Here is a 23,419-nt window from a genome sequence, read left to right on the forward strand (position 1 = left end):
TAAACTTCCTCTCATGTCGGGATATCAAGGGACCGCCATGTGTTTTTAATGTTTCGGAGGTTTTGTATGTTATAACATGTTTTCGTAGAGATGAAATGGTGTCCTTACCTGTGTGTGTCTACCACTGACTTCAGATCTGTGCACAGAGTCAATAAAGTGTTGTTTGTGTCCCGTTGATGTCTGCGTGGCTTCATATTGTTTTCATTCATTTACTGCAGAGGAACTAGTCGGGTGCTCGATGGTGTTTTAAGCCCCCAGCGTCTCCTTCCAGGCAGCGCTGCAACCGTTGACTTCAAGGCACCTAACCCCCTAACCCTAACACGTCGCGTGAAAAATAGGCGTCGGTCCTATTTCTAGCATGCACGCGTTTTTAGGAGACGGAGGCAGTGTGCACGCTCTAACCTGTTACCATGGGAGGCCAAATAACAACGGGCACGCCACACAGCTGACACAATCACACCACGCAGCTGACACGCTCACGCAGCTGACACGCTCACGCAGCTGACACGCTCACGCCACACAGCTGACACGCTCACGCAACTGACACGCTCACGCCACACAGCTGACACACTCACGCAGCTGACACGCTCACGCCACACAGCTGACACGCTCACGCCACACAGCTGACACAGTCACGCCACGCAGCTGACACGCTCACGCAGCTGACACGCTCACGCCACGCAGCTGACACGCTCACGCTGCTGACACGCTCACGCCACGCAGCTGACACGATCACGCCACGCAGCTGACACGCTCACGCAGCTGACACGCTCACGCCACACAGCTGACACGCTCACGCAGCTGACACGCTCACGCAGCTGACACAATCACGCCACGCAGCTGACACGCTCACGCAGCTGACACGCTCACGCCACACAGCTGACACAGTCACGCCACGCAGCTGACACGCTCACGCAGCTGACACAATCACACCACGCAGCTGACACGCTCACGCCAGCTGACACGCTCACGCCACGCAGCTGACACGATCACGCCACGCAGCTGACACGCTCACGCAGCTGACACGCTCACGCAGCTGAGACGCTCACGCAACACAGCTGACACGCTCACGCAGCTGACACAATCACGCCACGCAGCTGACACGCTCACGCACACAGCTGACACGCTCACGCAGCTGACACTCTCACGCCACGCAGCTGACACGATCACGCCACGCAGCTGACACGCTCACGCAGCTGACACGCTCACGCAGCACAGCTGACACGCCACGCACAGCTGACATGCTCACGCAGCTGACACGCTCACGCCACGCAGCTGACACGCTCACGCAGCTGACACAATCACGCCACGCAGCTGACACGCTCACGCCACGCAGCTGACACGCTCACGCCACGCAGCTGACACGCTCGCGCCACACAGCTGACACGCTCACGCAGCTGACACGCTCACGCCACGCGGCTGACACGCTACGCGCCACACGGCTGACACGCTCACGCCACGCGGCTGACAGCGCTCACGCCACGCAGCTGACACGCTCACGCCACGCAGCTGACACGCTCACGCCACGCAGCTGACACGATCACGCCACGCAGCTGACACGCTCACGCCACGCAGCTGACACGCTCGCGCCACACAGCTGACACGCTCGCGCAGCTGACACGCTCACGCCACGCAGCTGACACGCTCACGCCACACAGCTGACACGCTCACGCAGCTGACACAATCACGCCACGCAGCTGACACGCTCACGCCACGCAGCTGACACAATCACGCCACGCAGCTGACACGCTCACGCAGCTGACACAATCACACCACGCAGCTGACACGCTCACGCCACGCAGCTGACACGCTCACGCAGCTGACACGCCACGCATACGCAGCTGACACGCTCACGCAGCTTCGACACGCTCACGCCACACAGCTGACATGCTCACGCAGCTGACAGCGCTCACGCCACACAGCTGACACGCTCACGCCAGCTGACACAATCACACCACGCAGCTGACACGCTCACGCAGCCGACACGCTCTGCCACGCAGCTGACACGCTCGCGCCACGCGGCTGACACGCTCACGCCACGCAGCTGACACGCTCACGCAGCTGACACGCTCACGCCACGCAGCTGACACAATCACGCCACGCAGCTGACACAATCACGCCACGCAGCTGACACGCTCACGCCACGCAGCTGACACGCTCGCGCCACACAGCTGACATGCTCACGCCACGCAGCTGACACGCTCACGCCACGCAGCTGACACGCTCACGCAGCTGACACAATCACGCCACACAGCTGACACGCTCACGCCACGCAGCTGACACGCTCACGCCACGCAGCTGACACGCTCACGCCACGCAGCTGACACGCTCGCGCAGCTGACACGCTCGCGCCACACGGCTGACACGCTCACGCCACGCAGCTGACACGCTCGCGCCACGCAGCTGACATGCTCACGCCACGCAGCTGACACGCTCGCGCCACGCAGCTGACACGCTCACGCAGCTGACACGCTCACGCCACTCAGTCAGTCTGTGGCCGGCCTAACCCTCTAACCTGCCATGTTAATAAAAATAATGTTATGTCACTAAAGCGTTGAAAAAAGCGAGGGGAAAATGTCGAAAAGTGTCTTAAAGGGTGACTAACTGGTCCAGTATTAAACCAGAACCAAGCTGTAATGTTACCCTACAGGACTAATGTTCAGCAGCAGTTAGTAACAAGCTGTAATGTTACCCTACAGGACTAATGTTCAGCAGCAGTTAGTAACAAGCTGTAATGTTACCCTACAGGACTAATGTTCAGCAGCAGTTAGAGTCACTAAAAGTTCTGTTGTTGCTGCTGACAGACTCAGATTATTATTCTAAGTGTCTGACAACATTATGGGATGGATCCCTACAGAGATAGACCTTTAAAGGCCCGGACACACCGACCTGATGATCATCCGTCTGACAGTCTGGGAGGTCGGTGACTCGAGTGTGTTCGGCGTGTTCGTGCCGTCGTCCGTTGGAGGAGCTGTCCGCCTTCATTTTGGCCGACCTGACATGCTGGGTCAGAGACAGGGCAGTCAGGACTCGCCCGGAAATGGCGAGCGGGATGAGCGTGACTAGAGCCTCTCAACATCTGATGAACATCTTCTAAACTGACCTTTGTTGATCTGAAATGAAGACGGATTCAGCAACTGCACGGCCTATTTCGGTCGGCCGTCTGGTTGGTGTGTAACAGCTCTAAGACCTTTCTGTTTAACCAGAAACAGCTCTGAGGTCGCTAGCACTAAACCCACCAGACTCCATTTAAAAAAACAGTACTTTTAGCATGTATAGAATATATATTTTCACATGTAAATCAGTAAACTATGTGTTTATTTCAACCAAAACTAGAGTTGTGATGGTTGGAAAAGTGGAAAGACGACCCAAAACGGCTTTTCATAGTTTTATTTTGTTTTTGTCACCATTGAATGAAGTGTATTTTACGATGCTTAAATGACTGTTTATTTACATGGAGTCTGGTGGGTTTAGCGAATGCAATTTCGTGGGTGTTTTTACGTTAAAATAAAGGATCTTACTCTTTAACTAAAAGGTCTATCTCTGTAGGGATCCATCCCATAATGTTGTCAGACTCTTAGAATAATAATCTGAATCTGTCAGCTGTAAAACAAGCACTTTTATGAAGGTAAATACAAGCTGAACGATGTTTCACCATCTCTCTTAATACTGGACCAATGTCAAAGACTGTTATAGGAACATAGGGTTGAAGAAAACAGTAGTTACCCTTTAATACACAGATATTTCTTAGAAAGGGTACAAAAATATGACACTATATGTTTCTTTCAACTTTTTGCTTTTTTGTCAGGGAAACAGTCTGTAGTGTCTGTATTATCACTATCAGTCCTGTGGGATGTCATTTAATCAGAGAACTAACTGCTGTCAGTTACATCAGGAAGCCTCTAACCTGCTGCATTATTAAAGATGGAGCCTAATGCAGTTCCACAGAGACAGGACGCACACACACACACACGTACACACACACACACACACGCACGCACGCACAGACACACACACAGGGGCACACGCACGCACGCACACACACACAGGCACACACAGACACACACACACAGGCACACACAGACACACACACACACACACACACAGGCACACACAGGCACACACACACACACAGGCACACACAGACACACACACAGCACACACACACAGGCACACACAGACACACACACACACAGGCGACACACACACAGGCACACACACAGACACACACACGCACACACACACACACACACAGAGACACACACACACACAGCACACAGGCACACACACGCACACACACAGACACACACACACACACACACACACACACATACAGCAGACACACAGCACACACACACACAGGCACACAGACACACACACAGACACACGCACGCACGCACACACACACAGGCACACACACACACACACACACACACACACACACACAGGCACACACACAGGCACACACACACACACACACACACACACACACACACACACACACACACACACACACACACACACACACACACACACACAGACACACACACACACACACACACACAGACAGACACAGAGATAGACAGAGACACACACACACACACACACAAACACACAGACAGACACACAAACACAGAGACAGACAGAGACACACACACATTTACGTGAAGTCATGATGTCACGTTGGCAAATACCTTAAAAAGGTTAAATTAAGAAGAGATTAAAAAGAGCTGCGATCTTCTCTGAGATTAACGTAGTCCATTTACAACTGAAATGAATGTCTGTTCTGCAATTTCACACTTTTGCAAAGTCATCCAGTGGGCCTGATTGGACCCTTTTGGCGGGCCTGTTCTGGCCCACGGGCCGTACATTTGACCCCCCCTCCCCCGAGACTGTCTAGTTCCAGATGATTCCAACATCTTCAGTCCAGTTTTAAAACTGAGACTCTAAAAAAGATCCGTCTCTGGATTTTGGGAATCGATATCAGATCATTCAAACGGATTTCAGTTTGAATCAGAAACTCTGTTTTCTTTTTTTTAAAAGCCGGCCCTGAATGTAACACCGTCGTCACCTGAAACATAACACAGAAGAGACAGACGCAATATGAATATAAATACATTATTAAAAACATTACCAACAACAAGACACAGTGGATTCACACAGGGCTCGATTCCTGACATACTGCAAACAATGTCAAACAAATACTCTCTGTACTTTAGGTACAAATACTCTCTGTACTTCAGGTTTTATTGCATCTGGAAGTTCATCTTTATACCTTATATTCCAATATGCATCTTGCACACTACTTTTTGCACTCTACATCCCACTCCATGTGTACTTGTCTTGATATTATGTCTTATTTATACATTTGTATATTATGTTGACGTGCCTATATGTATATTGTTGTCTCTATTGTACAGTATGTTTACTACTACATGTCTATTTGTCTATGTATAGAGAGGTAACAACCCACTAACCTGTAAACCTTATTTACAATCAATAACCTACTTATGTATTCACTATGTTAGACTTTTACTTTCATCTGTATCTGTTATTGTATTTTAATATATCTAGCTGCTGTGGCGAGTATAAATACTGGCATATAAAACGTCTGCTCTGTAAGTTGTACGTCAGTAATAGTACAGAAGTATTGTCCCTAAAATACACTCAAAGTACAACGTGTTGTTTCTCATTTAAAGATGAATCAGTACTGATGCACATTACTGCAGTACTTGGTTAAAGTAGGGCTGATTTTGAGACGTTTAATCTGCAACAAAACACAATCTTATCAGATGTTTGGTCTTAAAATCTGAGTCTAGAAAGTTGAATATGTCTCTGAAATGTGGCGCAGTAGAAGTATGAAGTAGCACAGGCTTACTCAAGTACTTCTAAACTGTACTAGAGTCAACGTTACATGTGTATAAATACCTCAATCTGAAGCTGGTCAGACTAGGAGCGTACTTTCTGCACATTCAGCCTCGTTTTTCTCATGCTGAACAGGTACTGTATGTATATTTGGTTGTCATTCATGTTTAATATGTTTTTCTGTATGCAACGTTAGGGGAACTCACTGTAGCAATAAACCCTTTTCTGATGCAACTGTTTAATTCACTTTTTTTGACAATTTCAGACATTTCTGAAGTATGCTTGTTTGGTATATAAAGTAGAGATGAGACTTGAAAGCGGAGGTAGTACACGGGCCTCTAAAAGGGGACCGTGGACACCCTTTAGACACACCACTTCTGGACAAAATGTGTTGTCAACAACAGACCTTCTTCACAGCAGACATGTCAGAGTAGGAACAGCACAGGTGTGTTCAGACCATTACTGATGGCTGCGTTCCTCTTAGCAGAGGCCCTGGTGGTGTTCATGCTGACTCACTGACATATCTCACGGGGACACTAGATGGACCTGAGCCATCGTTAAGGTGATCAGTCTCAGCTGGGCTCTTCCTACTATGACCGGTCAACATGTCTGCTGTGAAGAAGAACCACAGGAGGTAAACTGTGGAATAGGTCGCCCCTCCCAATAAGAGAGGGTCCTACATTCAACACCTTTAAAACTCACTTCAAACAGACCAGAGATGCATCACTGTTAACTGTCACACACGTCATCACCCAGACACTCTCACTGTTACACTGGGTGCAGTATAGAGGTGGGTGAACAATGTCTTTGTCATCATGTATTTCTGTTTTGTTTAGTTTGTTTTTGTCACTGTACATGTCACCACTATGTGTACCTTTTAATGGATAGTGAATGAGTGCTGTATGTCTCTATGTTTGGCCTCCTGCACACTGGCTGTGTGGCGTGTCCATGTTTATTTGGGCTCCCATGGTAACAGGTCAGAGCGTGCACACTGCCTGCGTGACACGCACATCTCAGGAAACACATGCATGCTAGAAATAGGACCGACGCCTATTTTTCACGCGACAAAAGCAGCGTGTTGGAAGCGTTTCCAGACAACATAGAATACTAAAAGATATATCTATATTATTCTTACTACTATTATGATGTTACTGCTACTACATTGCACATATCTGTACATGTTGTTCATACATTGTTCATATTACATAGCCATATTTATTCTGCTCTTATAAGCTAGCTGCTGATACACTGCACATATTTATATTTCATTTATATTTCTCTAAACCATCTTCTGTATACTACTGTCTACACTGCAACACATTTCTTGTCCTGTCTATACTTGTATATCACGTTGCACTTCTGGTTGGACCCTAACTGTGTACTTCTACTCTGCACAATGATAATGAAGTTGAAAATGACATAATTATCTTAGAAGATTAGATTCAACATTTAATAAGACGTTGATGTTTGAAAGTCTCGAGGTTTTGACATAAATGCAGATATAAATGTCATTTAAATATTGCACCTGTCAATAAAGAAGGAAATATTCTGGAGCCTATGTTGCCGTCAATCCTGCCGACGTTGTCTTTGCTGTAATCAGATCAGAATATATTTATGTTTATGGGAAACATCCATGTGTCCAGACAAGACTAGCAGCAGCAGCAGCAGCGTCAGACACCTTTCTGGTGTGTAAAGACATAGAAAACGCCACGCAGCTGACACGCCACGCTCACGCCACGCAGCCAGTGTGCAGGAGGCCTTACTGTATGTCTTTCTTTATGTCATTAATGTTTAATATGTTTATGTATGCAACAATCACCAAAGCCAATTCCACGTTAGGGTAACTTACTGTAGCAATGGCCAGTGGCTGTAGCCCTGTTACTTCACACCTCTCATATTGACTGTCTATTCCCTTATAATGCCCATATTTAATGCTGTCTTTTTAAACTTTCCTTGCACTGCTATAGTTATATTACTATGTCTTGCACTACCACCATGACACCCCCTCTCATAGAGCACCTTACTTTTTATTTTTATTTTATTGTCCATATTATTCTTTGTTATTTAATCATCCTGTTTCTGATGTATGTGTATGTTGTGTGTGATGTCTTTAAACTACTGGGACCTTAAATTTCCCCTTGGGGATCAATACATTATCTCTCTAGATATCTATCTGTCCATCCCCTGTTTAACTGTTTAATTAACATCTTCACATGCATGATGAATGGAAACTGGATGTGTTTCTGTTTCCTCGTCTTGTACTTGTGGCTGTAGTTTCCTGTTGAGATGAACTGGGTCAACACCATGTCGTCCAAACAAAGAGCTGTTTCTCTTCAGGCAGAGATGGAGCTGGAAACATTCTCAGCACTCCCAGAAATCTCCCCGAGCTATGGAGCCTTTCTGCTGCTGCTCGGAAAGAATTAATAAGTAAATACACGTTTAATCTTCATCAAAACGCCCTGAGGCTGATCTGTGATATACATAGCCATATTCTACTGCTCTTCATACTAGTCATCCTGCACATCTACACTTATTCTCACTACAATGGCACTGTTACCACACTGCATACTGTACATATGTCTATATGGTTCATACTGAATATCCATATTTATTGTTTTTCTTATAACACACTGCATATATCTATATTATTCTTACTATTATGATGTTACTGCTACTACATTGCACATATCTGTACATGTTGTTCATACATTGTTCATATTACATAGCCATATTTATTCTGCTCTTATAAGCTAGCTGCTGATACACTGCACATATTTATATTTCATTTATATTTCTCTAAACCATCTTCTGTATACTACTGTCTACACTGCAACACATTTCTTGCCCTGTCTATACTTGTATATCACGTTGCATTTTTCTGCTTTTTTTGCACTTCTGGTTGGACGCTAACTGCATTTGGTTGTCTTTGTACTTCTACTCTGCACAATGACAGTTTAATCTGAAATACACACAACCCTCTGCAGAACGAGTTCTCTTAAGATCTTCTGTGACCACTGGGAGTGAATTAATAAGCAAATGTGTGATTGGGCTCATAGATAAAATAAGCCTATGTTAGGCTATATAAAATAAATAGCCTAATATGTATGTATGTATGTATATATATATATATATATATATATATATAAAAATATGCTAATACACACAAACCTCTGCAGGACGATCCATTAAAAGCTTCCTTGATTTCAATCAGGCCGGTCTTTGGTGTTGATCTAAAGCATTATATCAACAGACAGTTACCTGGCTAACTGTTCTCTGCAGCCTGTTAGCCTGGGAGCTAACTGCGGGCCCAGTTGCCATCATTCCCCCCACCGCGCATGCGCAGTATTCCGCGCCCGTCTAGAAGGCAGAATCAAAACAAAGCGGAGACTGTTTAACGTCCTCTACGGTTCAATTCTTTCACGTTTTTTCAAACAGTTACACGTAAATGATGCCAGAAAGACTGCGGTTATTAATACAAATGTATGTCGCCGATGGGGAGGGTTACGAGCTTTTGGGCGAAATAAAGTCGATAACTAAGTATTTATAACGTTATCACAGTCTGTGAAAGCTGCCAACGGTTAGTTTGGCTGCCGTTAGGCCCAAAACCAACTATTAAATTCATAGGTGGCGATTCCGGGGTGGATGCAGGAAATATGTTCCCCCCCCCCCAATATTTAGAAGATGTAGATGTAGACAACGCACTCCCCAAAAGAAGTAAACATAACATTCCGGGGGCTCAAAACCTGTATACATCCTTCTTACCTGTAAATACGTTTTCCCAACGGTTTCAGACCCCCCTACTGTGGATCATACCATCTCAACCTCGCAGCAAACGTCTGTTTCCTCTCCCTGTCTGAAACCAAGTCGCCTTTGAGGACAGTAGGAAATGTCGAGATGTATAAAACCATCTAACGATAAAACTGTAACTGTGGTGATTTGTGCTGCATAAAAAAAATCCCAGAATGCAGGAAATTAAGTGTTTGTTAAGTCCCCCCGGTTATAATGTGTGAAACAAAGCCTCAACCATTCATTAAATGCATTTATAACGTTATGCAACTACAACCAGCAGCCCCATCATGGCCGAAGCCCCCTTTGTTTGTTACAGGCTGAGGTTCGTGTGTGTTTCCGACCATTACATCATCGATAAACCACGTTTTAACGGATCTCTTTTCCTCTTTGGGTCCATAGATTTGTCTATATGTTGGTTTATTACGAGCCAACTGCAATAAAACCGACATTAACGGTTTCTTCGCGGGCTTCTTCTAGCTCGGTGAAGACAACATGGAGTCTGAAAAGTGGCAGAAGAAAAGTGGCCGAACATGAGCGGAGAAAACACGGCATCTTCTTGTCTGTAAAACAGTTTTAAACACGCGAGTGTCCATTTTGGGGGAAACGCCACCATCAATTACACCCCATAATAATAACAGATGTATCTTGAGAATGAGACCATATCTTTGGCTCAATGGGATTACCTAAATAAAAGGTTTAATCAATAAAAAAATAAGGAAACGAAGCGACACGATTCCACAATACGCCACAATCAATTACAGCCCATAATAACCCAACAAAGAAGGGAAGCCAAGGCGGTGAAATGAAGATGAAATGACACGATTCCATAACCAAAGTTAAACCATTTCTTCGCCATATTGGGTTACACTGTTAATACGGTTATCCATTTAAAATCCACCAAATATTAAACTAAATCCCATCTTAAAACTCTCCCATTAGCTCCACGTACATGATGCATTAACTGGTTTCCTTCCTTGGCCCATAACGATCCTGTTAATGTCCATTTTACTGTTAAACATACAGTGTCATCCCAGCAGTGTAGTCTGTGATAGCAGCATGCAGTATACCCACTAAAAAAAGCTCCAGGATTTCCATACACCCACTAAAATATGCCCAATGACACGCAACAACATAGGGTACTTTCCATTATATTTTTGATATATTTTGAATTCTCATCTGTTAATTTCTTCTCCACGTAGGCTTAATAAAAGGTATTTCCACTGCAAATTGGTGCATTAAAGTGTATCCGAATGCAAGTTGCTGACACTCAAAACTTCCCTGGGGGAGGACACCCAGACCCCCCACTATGATTGCCACCCCCCTTACCCCAAAGTCAGATTCTGGCCTATATATATATATATATATATATATATATATATATATATATATATATATATATATATATATCTATACACACACACACACACACACTACAGTATACCCGCTACAATACATTACACTACACGACTGCATCCCAGTCTGTCTTTCTGTAACCTAACAGTAATGGCGTCTGTTCTTCTGCGTCCATGCGGGTTTTTAATACTCCGATAAATAGTCCAATAGGCAGAGATTTAAAAAAAACTACAAAACAGAAGACACGTCCCGCTGTTTCACCGCTCTTCTCCCGCAAATAACCGGTAGATCCTCCCGGTTGGTCGGTTGTCTTGCTAAGAGTGGGAAAAGGAAAAAGCCACCGTGGCGAGTTTGGTTTTGAACCAGGTGGCCTGCAGCAAGATGGCGTCGGAGGCTGCGCAGTAAGGAGAAGACGAAGACGTTGGCGGTGACGTTTCAGTGCAACAAGGACACCGCATGTTTCCCCCCCTTCAGTTAGAAACAGATCCACGATGCCGAGGGGGTTTGTTACGGCGGAAAACAGACGATAACGCTCCGGATTAATGTTACACCGTCGAAATACTTGATGTTTTCGACCACGCAGAAGGTAAATCCGTGTGCCGGGATTAGAGCACATGGCCGCAGTGGGTCCATACACACCGACCGTTAGGGTGGCTTGGTAACTCGGCAGCCATTACTGGGCTCAGCATCGGGCCTGCTGCAGCTAGCAAGCCATAGTCTCTGTTGGGACCATTTATTCTATCTAATGCATCCAAAGTTGGACAGACGAAACTGATTGAGAAAGGGTTATTATAGCCTAAATGTTACAAGAACATGTTTCTGCTTCACTTAGCTATAGCTAAGTTTAAATGTAGCAGGTAATATGGCTGTAATAGTTAGTTGTAATGACCGTAATAGTGAACAGATGCCGCTTTCTCAGTGCATGTTTATTTTACACATATAGCCAACTGGAACACAAGTAATGTGCATACATATCACATTGCATCACATACATTGACACTGTACCCTTGCGCACGTCTCATTAACATTGAGTGTATCAGTGCGCGGCACTATCTACTGCAATGGCAATGCATAGATTTAGTTTAAAGGGGCGCTATGCAGTTTTGGCAATTTCTTCTGTTTCCTGGCTTTTTCCTGGCAGGTTTCTCTATACATGGATTTTTCTGCTACGTCATCACTGCTTGCGCACACAACCGGGAGGCAGAAAGAAGACGTGTTTCTTGTAGCTAGTAGTAGTAGCATAGTGTAAAGTCAAAATGCCGAGGAGTTGTTGCGTGGTTAATTGTACAAACAGAGCCAGTGATGGGTGCCTGATGTTTAACATACCGAGGGGGAAGCATGCTTTTGCCAAAAACCGGCGGAGGTTATGGCTTCAAGCCATAAGAAGGGCAGATTGGAGTCATATGTAAGAGTCAGGCTCCCGTTTGATCAGTCAGAAAGGTTGCAGCTTGTTCAGTTGTTCAGCTAAGTGATATCTATCTATCTATCTATCTATCTATCTATCTATCTATATATATATATATATATATATATATATATGAGTGATATCAACCTGTCAGGGCTGTGGTACTCGAGTCCGGACCATAGACAGTTAAAGGTCCGGACTCGAGACAAGTTTAGACTGCTAGCTAAAGCTACGCCGATGTTTTGCTAACGTTAGCACAACAGCGTTAGCCTAACCTGCTAGGTAAATATTACGACTGCCTTCAGAGTTTCCTATATCTGCGTCCACGTTGTCAACATAAGACCTGTGGCGTTATGCTCCTTTTTTATCATTTTATTGAATGAAATATTAAGCTTCGCTGCTACGCGATGGGTGGGTTTTTGTTACGTTACACACAAAGCTAACTGGCTACAGTTAGCCTGTACGTACGCTAGCGGACATTAGCTAACGTTGCCGAGACAGCGGCAGTAGAGTTTCGGCGAGCTAACCACGACAGTGTTGTCGCCCTCTCGCCCACAATCAACCTCTGCTGCTAAAACCAGTCAACCTGCAGCGACGTTTGAAATGGAGACACACACATCGTACCTCTTCCCCAAAATCCTGGCCATTATTTTAAGGCATAAACCAACCAGAGGGGTACATCAGGGGTAGCTAACCCTGCTGCTAACATTGGCAGCATTACATTAGCCTAAAATGATAATTATAGCCATACATATATCACAGTAACACTGCAAAATTAAAGACCGACAAACAGATCCAACTAAAATCACGTTTTATTTATATACAAACAATAAGAAAGCTTCAATACTTCAGGCTGTTGCAGTAGTGGACCAGCTCACCAATGTGGCTTTCTGCCTCCGGTATACGCACGCACCCTGTAATGTTTGGAAACAGGAAACCCGTGTATAGAGCTCCCCCTACAGCTTCAGAGTAGATATTTGGCAGCTCCTATGTTTCCTCGTGTGTGACTCCTCTCTCGGGCAGTTTGCTGTTTCCTCTTCCTCTGTTCCTCCAACAATGCTTTCCCACCTTGTTCTTATAGCTAGCCGGTTCCTGGATGTGTGCAGTGCCGTGAAGCAATTAGTTACATGGCGAGACCTGATATCACGCCATACTTCCTGACGCTGAAGTTGCGAGGGTGGTTTTTCAGCTCACAGGCGCTAGGGGGGAGCAAGACGACCACCATTCAACTCGAAAAAAAGTCCTATAACCATTCCAATGACTCTGAAGCTGTTCAGTTAAGGTAAATTAAGCTAAAAAAACCGGCGTAGTTCCCCTTTTTAAAGTGTGTGTGTGTTCATGGAGACAGGAACATGTTACCCAGTGCGACTCATTGATGTGTTTTTAAAGGGCAGGTTCATTGATTTGATATCCTCCTGTAGCTTTACAGTAGTGTTCTTTATGTCTTCAATCAAGATATTCATATTTTGGTCTAAGTATGTATGTTTTAGTGTCAACATGCTGTTTTTCCCAAGCCCTGCTAAACGTTTTTCACCATGTGACCTGATGTAGGTTTCTGGATAATGACGTTGCTTCCTATTGACCAGTCCCTCCAGAAAAACATGATTATGTGATCTCATAACTCAATGCATAATCAGCCGAAGTTTGCATATTTATTTCTTCAAATACGCCGAACTTTAGCCGCATAAATTGCAGATTTCCGCGCAAAATATGCGGGGCTTGCATGATGTCATAATCCAGCATTTTCGTTGCAAAAAAAGTCCCAAATATCTTATCAGAAAGATGAAAAATGTTGTGTTTACGTCACACAAGAGCAGCTGTTTCCCTGCTGCCATGAGAAGGTTATGAAGTGACGTCATTACGTGACGTGAACATCCTCTAAAAGCTGTAAACCGCGATGAAGCCACGATGACATCACAGTTTTTGGAAGTTCCTGCAGTTTCATCGCATAAATATCCCACATATTCCATCACATTTTTTAAGAAAACATGACGCATAATTAAGGATTTTAGCCCAAAACAATCACAAAATAACTCTTTCTGGAAGGACTGTATACTTCATTCATACTCGGTGTATTACCATAGATGGCCGTCAGCATGCGCCAAGTTTGGAGAAGCAGACGGGGGCGATATTTCCCATGACCCGTCCCTACTCTTCCCCTGATTAGCTTACCTTGGTATTCTTACCCTAACCAATCTCACTCCTCATGCCTCAACCTAACCAATCCAACGGCAACAAGTACTAGCTAATCACATTACTGGCCTGAAAGCTAAGCAGAAGACACGTCAGTATGGATCCTAAAGTCACTCAACAACACTAACTAGGTGGATGTAAGGATGGGTGGGATGGGTGGGTGGGTGGGTGGATGGAAGGATGGAAGGATGGGATGATGGATGGATGGATGGAAGGATGGATGGATGGATGGATCTTAATTGTCATTGTATGCAGTACAACAAAATTCTGTTGGAGCCATCCTCTCCAAATAGCAGCATAAAGTAAAAAGATAAAAAAAAATATATATATATATACACATACACCAGCACATTCTCACCCAAGCACATCTCGCACATACACATTCATTCCATGTTCTCAATAAATAGCTAGAAGACGGTAAACACAGCAGTTATTGCACTGAGTCTGATAGCACTGAGGGAGGCAATGGATGTGTGTATGTTTGTATGTGTAGATGTGTGGATGAGTTTCTCTAATATGTTCATAGCTCTGTGGAAGAAGCTGTTCCTGAGTCTATTATAACTGACCAATGGTGGCAGCGGTAGAGCAACATGTCCTGTGTTCTGTGAGGTAAAATGAAGTCAAAGGAGTCTGGTGGCTTTTAAAGAGAGCGATGTGTACTGCTGTGGGACGGGGGCAGCAGCTAAATGTAGTTAAGACCTAAAAAGATCTATATTAGTTTAAGTGTACGCTATATATTTTCAGCGCTTTCCCGTGCTGTCAGACAGCCCTTTATGACGGGGAACTGAAGCCGTTATCTCTGCTCTGCTCAAAGCCACCAGACTCCGTTTGACAAAAACAGTCATTTTAGCTTGTTGGTTTTCGGCTTCCTCAATCAGTTAGACTGTGTCTGATCCGAACTAACATGGCGTCCACAGCAGTACGTTGCTTAGCTTCTGTGCCGTTACCTCCAAACTTAGCACAGCTGAAGGTGACCCAGCTGTTACTAGCGTTCACATCATTTATAAGCCTATTAGTTAGCGGTGTAACCTACGTCACTGCTTTCTGCTGAAGCTGGGCGGGCGTTTCCTTTTGAAAAAACAGGAACAGAACACAGATGAAGTCGACCTTTAATAGTTTTTGGACAACAATGGATCTCTCTATGCCACAGAGGAAGAAAATGTATCAGGCTTTAACCAGTCCTTCCAGAAAACATGAGAAGTTATTTTGTGATTGTTTTGGTCTAAAATCCTTAGCCAGAGCAGGGGGAATGAGAGGGGGAACGCCAGAGCAGTGGGAATGAGAGGGGGAACGTCAGAGCAGGGGGAATGAGAAGGGGGGAATGAGGGGAAACACCAGAGCAGGGGGGAATGAGAGGGGGAAACACCAGAGCAGGGGGAATGAGAGGGGAAACACCAGAGCAGGGGGAATGAGGAGGGGAAACGCCAGAGCAGGGGGAATGAGAGGGGGGAGACGCCAGAGCAGGGGGGAATGAGAGGGGAGACGCCAGAGCAGAGAACACCAGAGCAGGGGGCAATGAGAGGGGGGAACACCAGAGCAGGAGGAATGAGAGGGGGAGACACCAGAGCAGGGGGAATGAGAGGGGGAAACGCCAGAGCAGGGGGAATGAGAGGGGGAGACACCAGAGCAGGAGGAATGAGAGGGGGAGACACCAGAGCAGGGGGAATGAGAGGGGGAACACCAGAGCAGGGGGAATGAGAGGGGGGAACACCAGAGCAGGGGAATGAGAGACACCAGAGCAGGGGGAATGAGAGGGGAGAACACCAGAGCAGGGGGGGAATGAGAGGGGGAGACACCAGAGCAGGGGGGAATGAGAGGGGGGAACACCAGAGCAGGGGGGAATGAGAGGGGGGGAACACCAGAGCAGGGGGGAATGAGAGGGGGGAAACACCAGAGCAGGGGGAATGAGAGGGGGGAACACCAGAGCAGGGGGGAATGAGAGGGGGGAACACCAGAGCAGGGGGAATGAGAGGGGGAACACCAGAGCAGGGGGGAATGAGAGGGGGGAACACCAGAGCAGGGGGGAATGAGAGGGGGGAACACGCAGAATGCAGGGGGGAATGAGAGAGGGGGAGACACCAGAGCAGGGGGAATGAGAGGGGGGAACACCAGAGCAGGGGGAATGAGAGGGGGAGACACCAGAGCAGGAGGAATGAGAGGGGGAAACGTAGCAGATGATATTCCTTTTTAAACCAAAACGTAGTAATGTAATGCAGCCTGAGTACAAATCCCCTGTTATTTAGTTATTTAACCCTCATGTTGTCCTCTGGGTCAAATTTGACCCATTTTCAAAGTTTTTTTATGTCAAAAATATGGGTTTCTTTGAACCAAATTGCCCAAAACAGTGTTTCCCACAGATTATAAAGCAATTTGCGGGGGGGGGGTACTTATTTTCGTAACAATCAAGTATCAAAAACTAAGGATGACACGCTGTTGGATGCTGTCCTCCATCTATCTCTGGTTAAAGCCTGGAAATATTGTAAACAGATTAATACCATAACTATTCCACTGGTGGGACTGTTGAGCTCTGTTTCAGACCGATACCTCCGGTTCAGGCTGCTCCTCGTCCTCAACACGGGCGCCGAAAATACTGGATTGAAGCAGCAAACATTCAGTTTAAGAGCAAAACATGACAGAACGTTATTTATAACACGTTTATTTGATTGACAGCTGCTACATGTGGTGTTTTGACCTCAACAACCCAACTGCATTTTACCGCTAACTTGTGACTAGTTAACTTCCTAAAGCAGACGCCATCGCTTGTTGCTACGACTCGGATTGTGAATGTGTGATTGAATGTGTGATTGTGTGATTGTGAATGTGTGATTGAATGTGTGATTGTGAATGTGTGATTGTGTGATTGTGAATGTGTGATTGTGAATGTGTGAATGTGTGATTGTGAATGTGTGATTGTGTGATTGTGTGATTGTGAATGTGTGATTGAATGTGTGAATGTGTGAATGTGTGATTGTGAATGTGTGATTGTGAATGTGTGATTGTGAATGTGTGATTGTGTGATTGTGTGATTGTGTGAATGTGTGATTGTGTGATTGTGTGATTAAAGGTGTTCACCAGATAGATACCAACCTTTAGTGAATGTGTGAATTTGGCCAGCCGTCTTCTCTCCTTTACGGAGACAGATGCTGTGTGTGTGTGTGTGGGGGTGTGTGTGTGTGGGTGTGTGTGTGTGAAAAGCAAAAAAAGCAAAGTTTTTTTTTTTTATGAAGCAGCAACATAAGGAAATGTTGGGTCTTCATCGGCAGTAACCTAAGAGCTGTTACACACCAACCAGACGGCCGACCGTCGGCAGTAAAGCCAGTCACGTGGGTCTGGTTCCTCCAGAAACTCACGTCATGGCGTCTCGTTCAGAACACGATCTCATATTGTCCTAAAATAGTTCACCGTAACGTGTTTCTGGAAACATGTGAAGAGAGAAACAGGCCGTGCAGCTGCTGAATCTGTTTTCATTTCAGATCAACAAAGGTCAGTTTAAAAGATCTTCATCAGATGTTGAGAGGCTCATCCTGCTCCCCGTTTCCTGGTGAGTCCCGACTGTCCTGTCTCTGACTGAACATGTCAGTTCGGCCCAAATGAAGGACGACAGCTCCTCCAACGGACGACGGCACGAACACACCGAACAGACTCGAGTCAAAGACCTCACCAGACTGTCAGACGGCCGATAATCGGGTTGGTGTGTCAGGGCCCTAACACGAATCCTATTAACAAACATGAGGTTTTGATAGTCCTTCTGACTGGGCTGTATGCTGGGATCAGGAGTAGTTGGATGTAATCTGACTGACTGAGTTCTTGTCTCGATCCTGCCGGTAGCTAGCTCGGCCTGCTAGTTACACAGCGGTGTCCGGGGTGAGGTTTTTGGTGTTTTTAAGCCCCCAACGTCGCCTTCCAGGCAGTGCGGCAATGGTTATGTTTAGGGTTAGCTGCCTGGAAGGCGACGCTGGGATTAGGGGGTTCAGCCAGGTTTCAGTGATAATCATCACGCAGCAGTTCCGTGTGTAGTTGTTCGTTGCTATGCTGAGTTCCAGCTCATCCATTTTGTGTGCGATTGCTTTGGCATTGGTGAGTAGGAGGCTTGGCAGTGGAGGTCTGTGTTGTACTGTTCTTAGCCGGGCTAGCAGGCCCGACCGGCAGCCTGACCAGCATCCTCGCTTCTGCTTTCTCTCAACAACAACAATCCACTGAGCGTCCGGTCTGGCTCTGTCCTCTGGGATGTTGTGAGCAGCCTGGAAGGCTCTCGTAACGCCTGTATTGTATAGGGCTGGGGCGGTCTGAGCTCATCACCGTCATCATGGCAAAAAAAACATTGGCCTGCACGTTGTGTCTAACGACATGGATTCATTGTGTCTGATGACATTGTGTCTAACATGGATTCAAGGTTTTCTAAATCATCAAAAGATGGAGCAGATCTGACCTTTCGCGAGTTTGGGAGTGCAATATTTCATACCGTGTGTTACGGTAGGAAAGGCAAAGACATTTCTCCGTTCTCAGCTGAGGTAGACACATTAACTAGCTTAACAAGCTGCAGTGTTAACCATTGCACATTAGCCTAGCAGCTAGCAGAGTTTCCTTCTGTTTATAGCTTTATCCCGATAAAACAGCACGTTGAGTTTCAGCCTGCGTGCACGTTTGGTAGCCTGAAACAGAGCGGCTTATATCGGTAGAGAGAGCAACAAGTTAGGGGACTGCCGAGTGACAGTCGCCCTCTCGGCTCTCTGCCCAGCTGCTAGACGGGCTGCACTCGGGCTGCAACATGTTGTAAGGTTTAAGCCCATGTTTTCGGGGGTGGCTCCATTCGCTTTACCGGCAGTACTGACAGTAGATAAAGCCACCGTGTCTTGAGAAGCTCTAGCTTGTTGTTTTCTTGTTCATTTTTAACTCTCTTTACCACATCTTTACTATCTTTTTCCTCTCTCTTTTCCGTTACCGCTCGCTCTCCTTGCGCAACCACACGGGCACTGACGTCACTCCCTTAAGGCGCCCTGCCATTCTCGCTCTGACTTACGCTACTCTCGTAAGGGGGTTGCGGTATACCGACAGTCTTTGTCGCCGATGATTCCCAACCAGGGGTACCCCAGGGGGTACGTAGAAAGATTGCGGAGCAGCTCAGCTAATTTGAAAAAATATAAAACAATCAACTGTAACACATGAACATGAGATGTTGCAACGGCGTTGATAAACACGCTAAAAAAGCGAGTATGCGTCTTGATAACACGCCAAAAATGGCATACGAATTGGCGTGTCATACATACGCCATTTCATGAGATCAGTCTGAACATGGCTATGGCCTCCTGTAGCTCTCTGTTGAAGAAATATAAAGGCTATCTTTATCAGAAAAAGATCAGATGCAAATTGTGTGCAACAATGTCAAATTAATGAAGTTTATCATTTCTGTTTTTCAGGATGCCTTCTTGAACCATCTACAGATGTATAAAAAGCGGGTTCCTCCTGCTCTTTAGATGTCTGGGACCCGTTCATGGCCTCTAAGAAGAAGAAGCAGAAAGGAATGGTTTTCCATCAGGAAGGGGCAGCCAGCCCGGCAGCAGCCCCTGCCGCGGACCATCCACCTGCACGCTTCGTTGTTCCCAAACCGGGGAAGGCAAGCGAAGGCGGGATGGAACAAAGCACCTGCGCAACCAATAAAGAGGCAGATATGATGGGTACACCCAAAATGTACCCATCAAAAGAACCCATCAGGACTTCTGACGGTCTTCCTACAGGGAAAGACCATCAGTCGGACAATCTGTCACCTGATAGCATCCGCAATGGCATCAAAGTGACCCTGGACAACAACAGCATGTGGAACGAGTGCTTCCGATGCAAAACGGAGATGATTATGACTCAACAAGGCAGCAGGATGTTCCCCTCCTGTCGCTTTCGAATCTCTGGCTTGCAGCCATCGAGGAAGTACTCTTTGATCATGGACGTGCAACCGTTGGACAGCAGTCGTTACAAGTGGACCGGCAAGAGCTGGCAAGTTGCTGGAAAGGCAGAGTGTCATGTTAAGAGTCAACCGTTCGCTCATCCAGATTCCCCATCAGTGGGTCAACACTGGATGCAGAATCCAGTGTCCTTTTACAAACTGAAGCTCACAAACAACATTTCAGATCAAGAGGGGAACACCATCCTGCATCCGATGCACCGGTACTTGCCACGACTGCACGTGGTCCAAACTGACAAAGCTGCTAAAGACATAAAGCTAAATGGTCCTAGCGTTGTCACATTCACTTTCCCTCAGACTGAGTTTATGGCAGTAACTGCTTACCAGAACTCACGGTTTTCTCAGCTTAAAGTCGACTACAATCCGTTTGCGAAAGGACTGAAGGAGGAGGGCTCCAGTTCGTTGGGCCTTCTGAAGCTGAAATTGAACTCTGGCAAAGACTCACACAAAGACGGAGGCACAACAAGCAACGAGCAACATCCCGTGAAAAAGAGCTTGAAGTCTTTACTCGCCAACCATAAACCTAAAAGCTCAAAACCAGTGGATGCAAAGCCTTCGGGGTCAGGTGACCTCCAGAAAAAACCCACTGCAAAAGAAGATCAGTCAGCTGCCAGTGTCACTGGGGAAAGTTCTTGGTAAGGGTTCCACTTTGACAGTGAAGATGGCATGCTCTTCAAATTCTTTGTACCAAATGTTAAATTTGCAAGAGAGTATAAGAATGAAGACCAGCTTTTAAATAGGGGTGCATGATATATTGACTCAATATCGTTATCGCAATATCATGTTGCGCAATATTATATTGAAAGTGTCGCAATAAGTATGCAATATTTAGTTTATTTTGTGGAGCGCTGCATCCCGTCCGTTGGCTGTGTGGCTTAGTTGTGTTTGATTTAGAGCTTGAAACGCTGTAATGATCATGCTTCATTGGCCAGTTACCGTGCCACGTACACTCGTTAGTGCACGTCAGTGCATGGGTCCACTACATGACAAACCTTATGGAGCGTACCATGTGTGTGAGTGAAGAAATAGACAACAAAACGGAACAAATCAGAGAAGCGAAAGAAAAGTTGTGTCCTGTTCTCTTTATATATTTTATAATATTACAACCCTACTTTTAAATGTCATTGGCCACATTTGGGAATCCATTCAAGTATTGTTGATATATGCACCTTTTAACCTAATGATACACATCTCTTGTGCTTGCTTTACTCTGCACCAAATGTGACTACGTACTGTATATCTTAGACCTTTTTTACTCCGGCAACGCCCAGATTCTTTGCTTTCACATAGGGTTGTATTAGTGTCCCATGGTTTCCTTTGTATATCCTTTCTAGAGGGTGACATGGGAATCAATTGTCGCTCACATCCCATCCAGAGCCCATGGAAATACTCCCGTCATATCCAGATCACGTGCCCCCCAACCAAAAAAAAATTAAAAATCCTGTCCTGCTAAATCCTGAGAGAAAGACTCCCGTTTGGTTCCCTATGTTGTCTAAAGTTATCAGACTCTGTTGCCCCCCCTGTAGCATGTTTGGTTAATTGCGGTCAAATCAGTGAGGTTGTCTCGGAAATTTAGGCTACACTATACATGTATTACCTGCAGGTCTAGGTAACATGTATTACCTGCAGGTCTAGGTAACATGTATTACCTGCAGGTCTAGGTAACATGTATTACCTGCAGGCCTAGGTAACATGTATTACCTGCAGGTCTAGGTAACATGTATTACCTGCAGGCCTAGGTAACATGTATTACCTGCAGGTCTAGGTAACATGTATTACCTGCAGGTCTAGGTAACATGTATTACCTACAGGTCTAGGTAACATGTATTACCTGCAGGTCTAGGTAACATGTATTACCTGCAGGCCTAGGGTAACATGTATTACCTGCAGGTCTAGGTAACATGTATTACCTGCAGGTCTAGGTAACATGTATTACCTGCAGGTCTAGGTAACATGTATTACCTGCAGGCCTAGGTAACATGTATTACCTGCAGGCCTAGGTAACATGTATTACCTGCAGGCCTAGGTAACATGTATTACCTGCAGGTCTAGGTAACATGTATTACCTGCAGGTCTAGGTAACATGTATTACCTGCAGGTCTAGGTAACATGTATTACCTGCAGGCCTAGGTAACATGTATTACCTGCAGGTCTAGGTAACATGTATTACCTGCAGGTCTAGGTAACATGTATTACCTGCAGGTCTAGGGTAACATGTATTACCTGCAGGTCTAGGTAACATGTATTACCTGCAGGTCTAGGTAACATGTATTACCTGCAGGTCTAGGTAACATGTATTACCTGCAGGTCTAGGTAACATGTATTACCTGCAGGTCTAGGTAACATGTATTACCTGCAGGTCTAGGTAACATGTATTACCTGCAGGTCTAGGTAACATGTATTACCTGCAGGTCTAGGTAACATGTATTACCTGCAGGTCAGTGTTTTACCTTCAGGTAACATGTATTACCTGCAGGCCTAGGCCATTTCATTACATAATTCCTGACAGAGATCTTCTCACACTCAAAACAAACATTTATCGATTTAGGGTAGGTTAGGAGAATCGCTGCCTTCCGCATACTAAGTAGTCTAGGAATACCTCGCAATCTTTGGGGCACTCACCGCATTGCAGCGTCATTTTATAATTTAATCTCCGGCTCCGTCCCGCTCCCGTTGATTTCTACGCTCTGTACCGTCCCAAACACGTTACTAACAGTGAGATTGACTCCCGTATCGCGGGACATCCTGTTCACACGTACAGCCTGCAGCTTGTAGCAATGTGTAGTGTTGAGTATGCAAAATTTACATTTACATAGTTGCCACCATACTGGAGCACAAGGAAGTAGTTAATTTCCCAG

General features: G+C 45.8%; 1 protein-coding gene and 1 long non-coding RNA gene across 7 annotated transcripts in view; one reads left to right on the forward strand and one right to left on the reverse strand.

The window, feature by feature from the left end:
* Window positions 1-5,104: 5,104 nt before the first annotated feature.
* LOC144535641 (uncharacterized) lies at window positions 5,105-10,981 on the reverse strand. Its single transcript, XR_013503680.1, has 2 exons — window positions 9,034-10,981; window positions 5,105-8,271 (listed from the first exon to the last, which is right to left on the reverse strand). It is a non-coding gene; the product is annotated as an uncharacterized LOC144535641 (long non-coding RNA).
* Window positions 10,982-11,142: 161 nt separating this feature from the next.
* mgaa (MAX dimerization protein MGA a) overlaps window positions 11,143-23,419 on the forward strand; it is a 51,288-nt gene continuing 39,011 nt past the window's right edge. For 5 of the 6 annotated variants that reach the window (XM_078276695.1, XM_078276699.1, XM_078276697.1 and 2 more), the window contains exons 1-2: window positions 11,143-11,593; window positions 20,023-21,196. In XM_078276695.1, the coding sequence (XP_078132821.1) occupies window positions 20,097-21,196 (1,100 nt within the window). In that variant the 5' untranslated portion in view covers window positions 11,143-11,593; window positions 20,023-20,096. The remainder of the gene's footprint in view (window positions 11,594-20,022; window positions 21,197-23,419) is intronic. The other variant, XM_078276700.1, reaches the window with a different exon arrangement.

Source organism: Sander vitreus, chromosome 20 (genome assembly GCF_031162955.1).
Source record: "Sander vitreus isolate 19-12246 chromosome 20, sanVit1, whole genome shotgun sequence".
Lineage (NCBI taxonomy): Eukaryota > Metazoa > Chordata > Actinopteri > Perciformes > Percidae > Sander > Sander vitreus.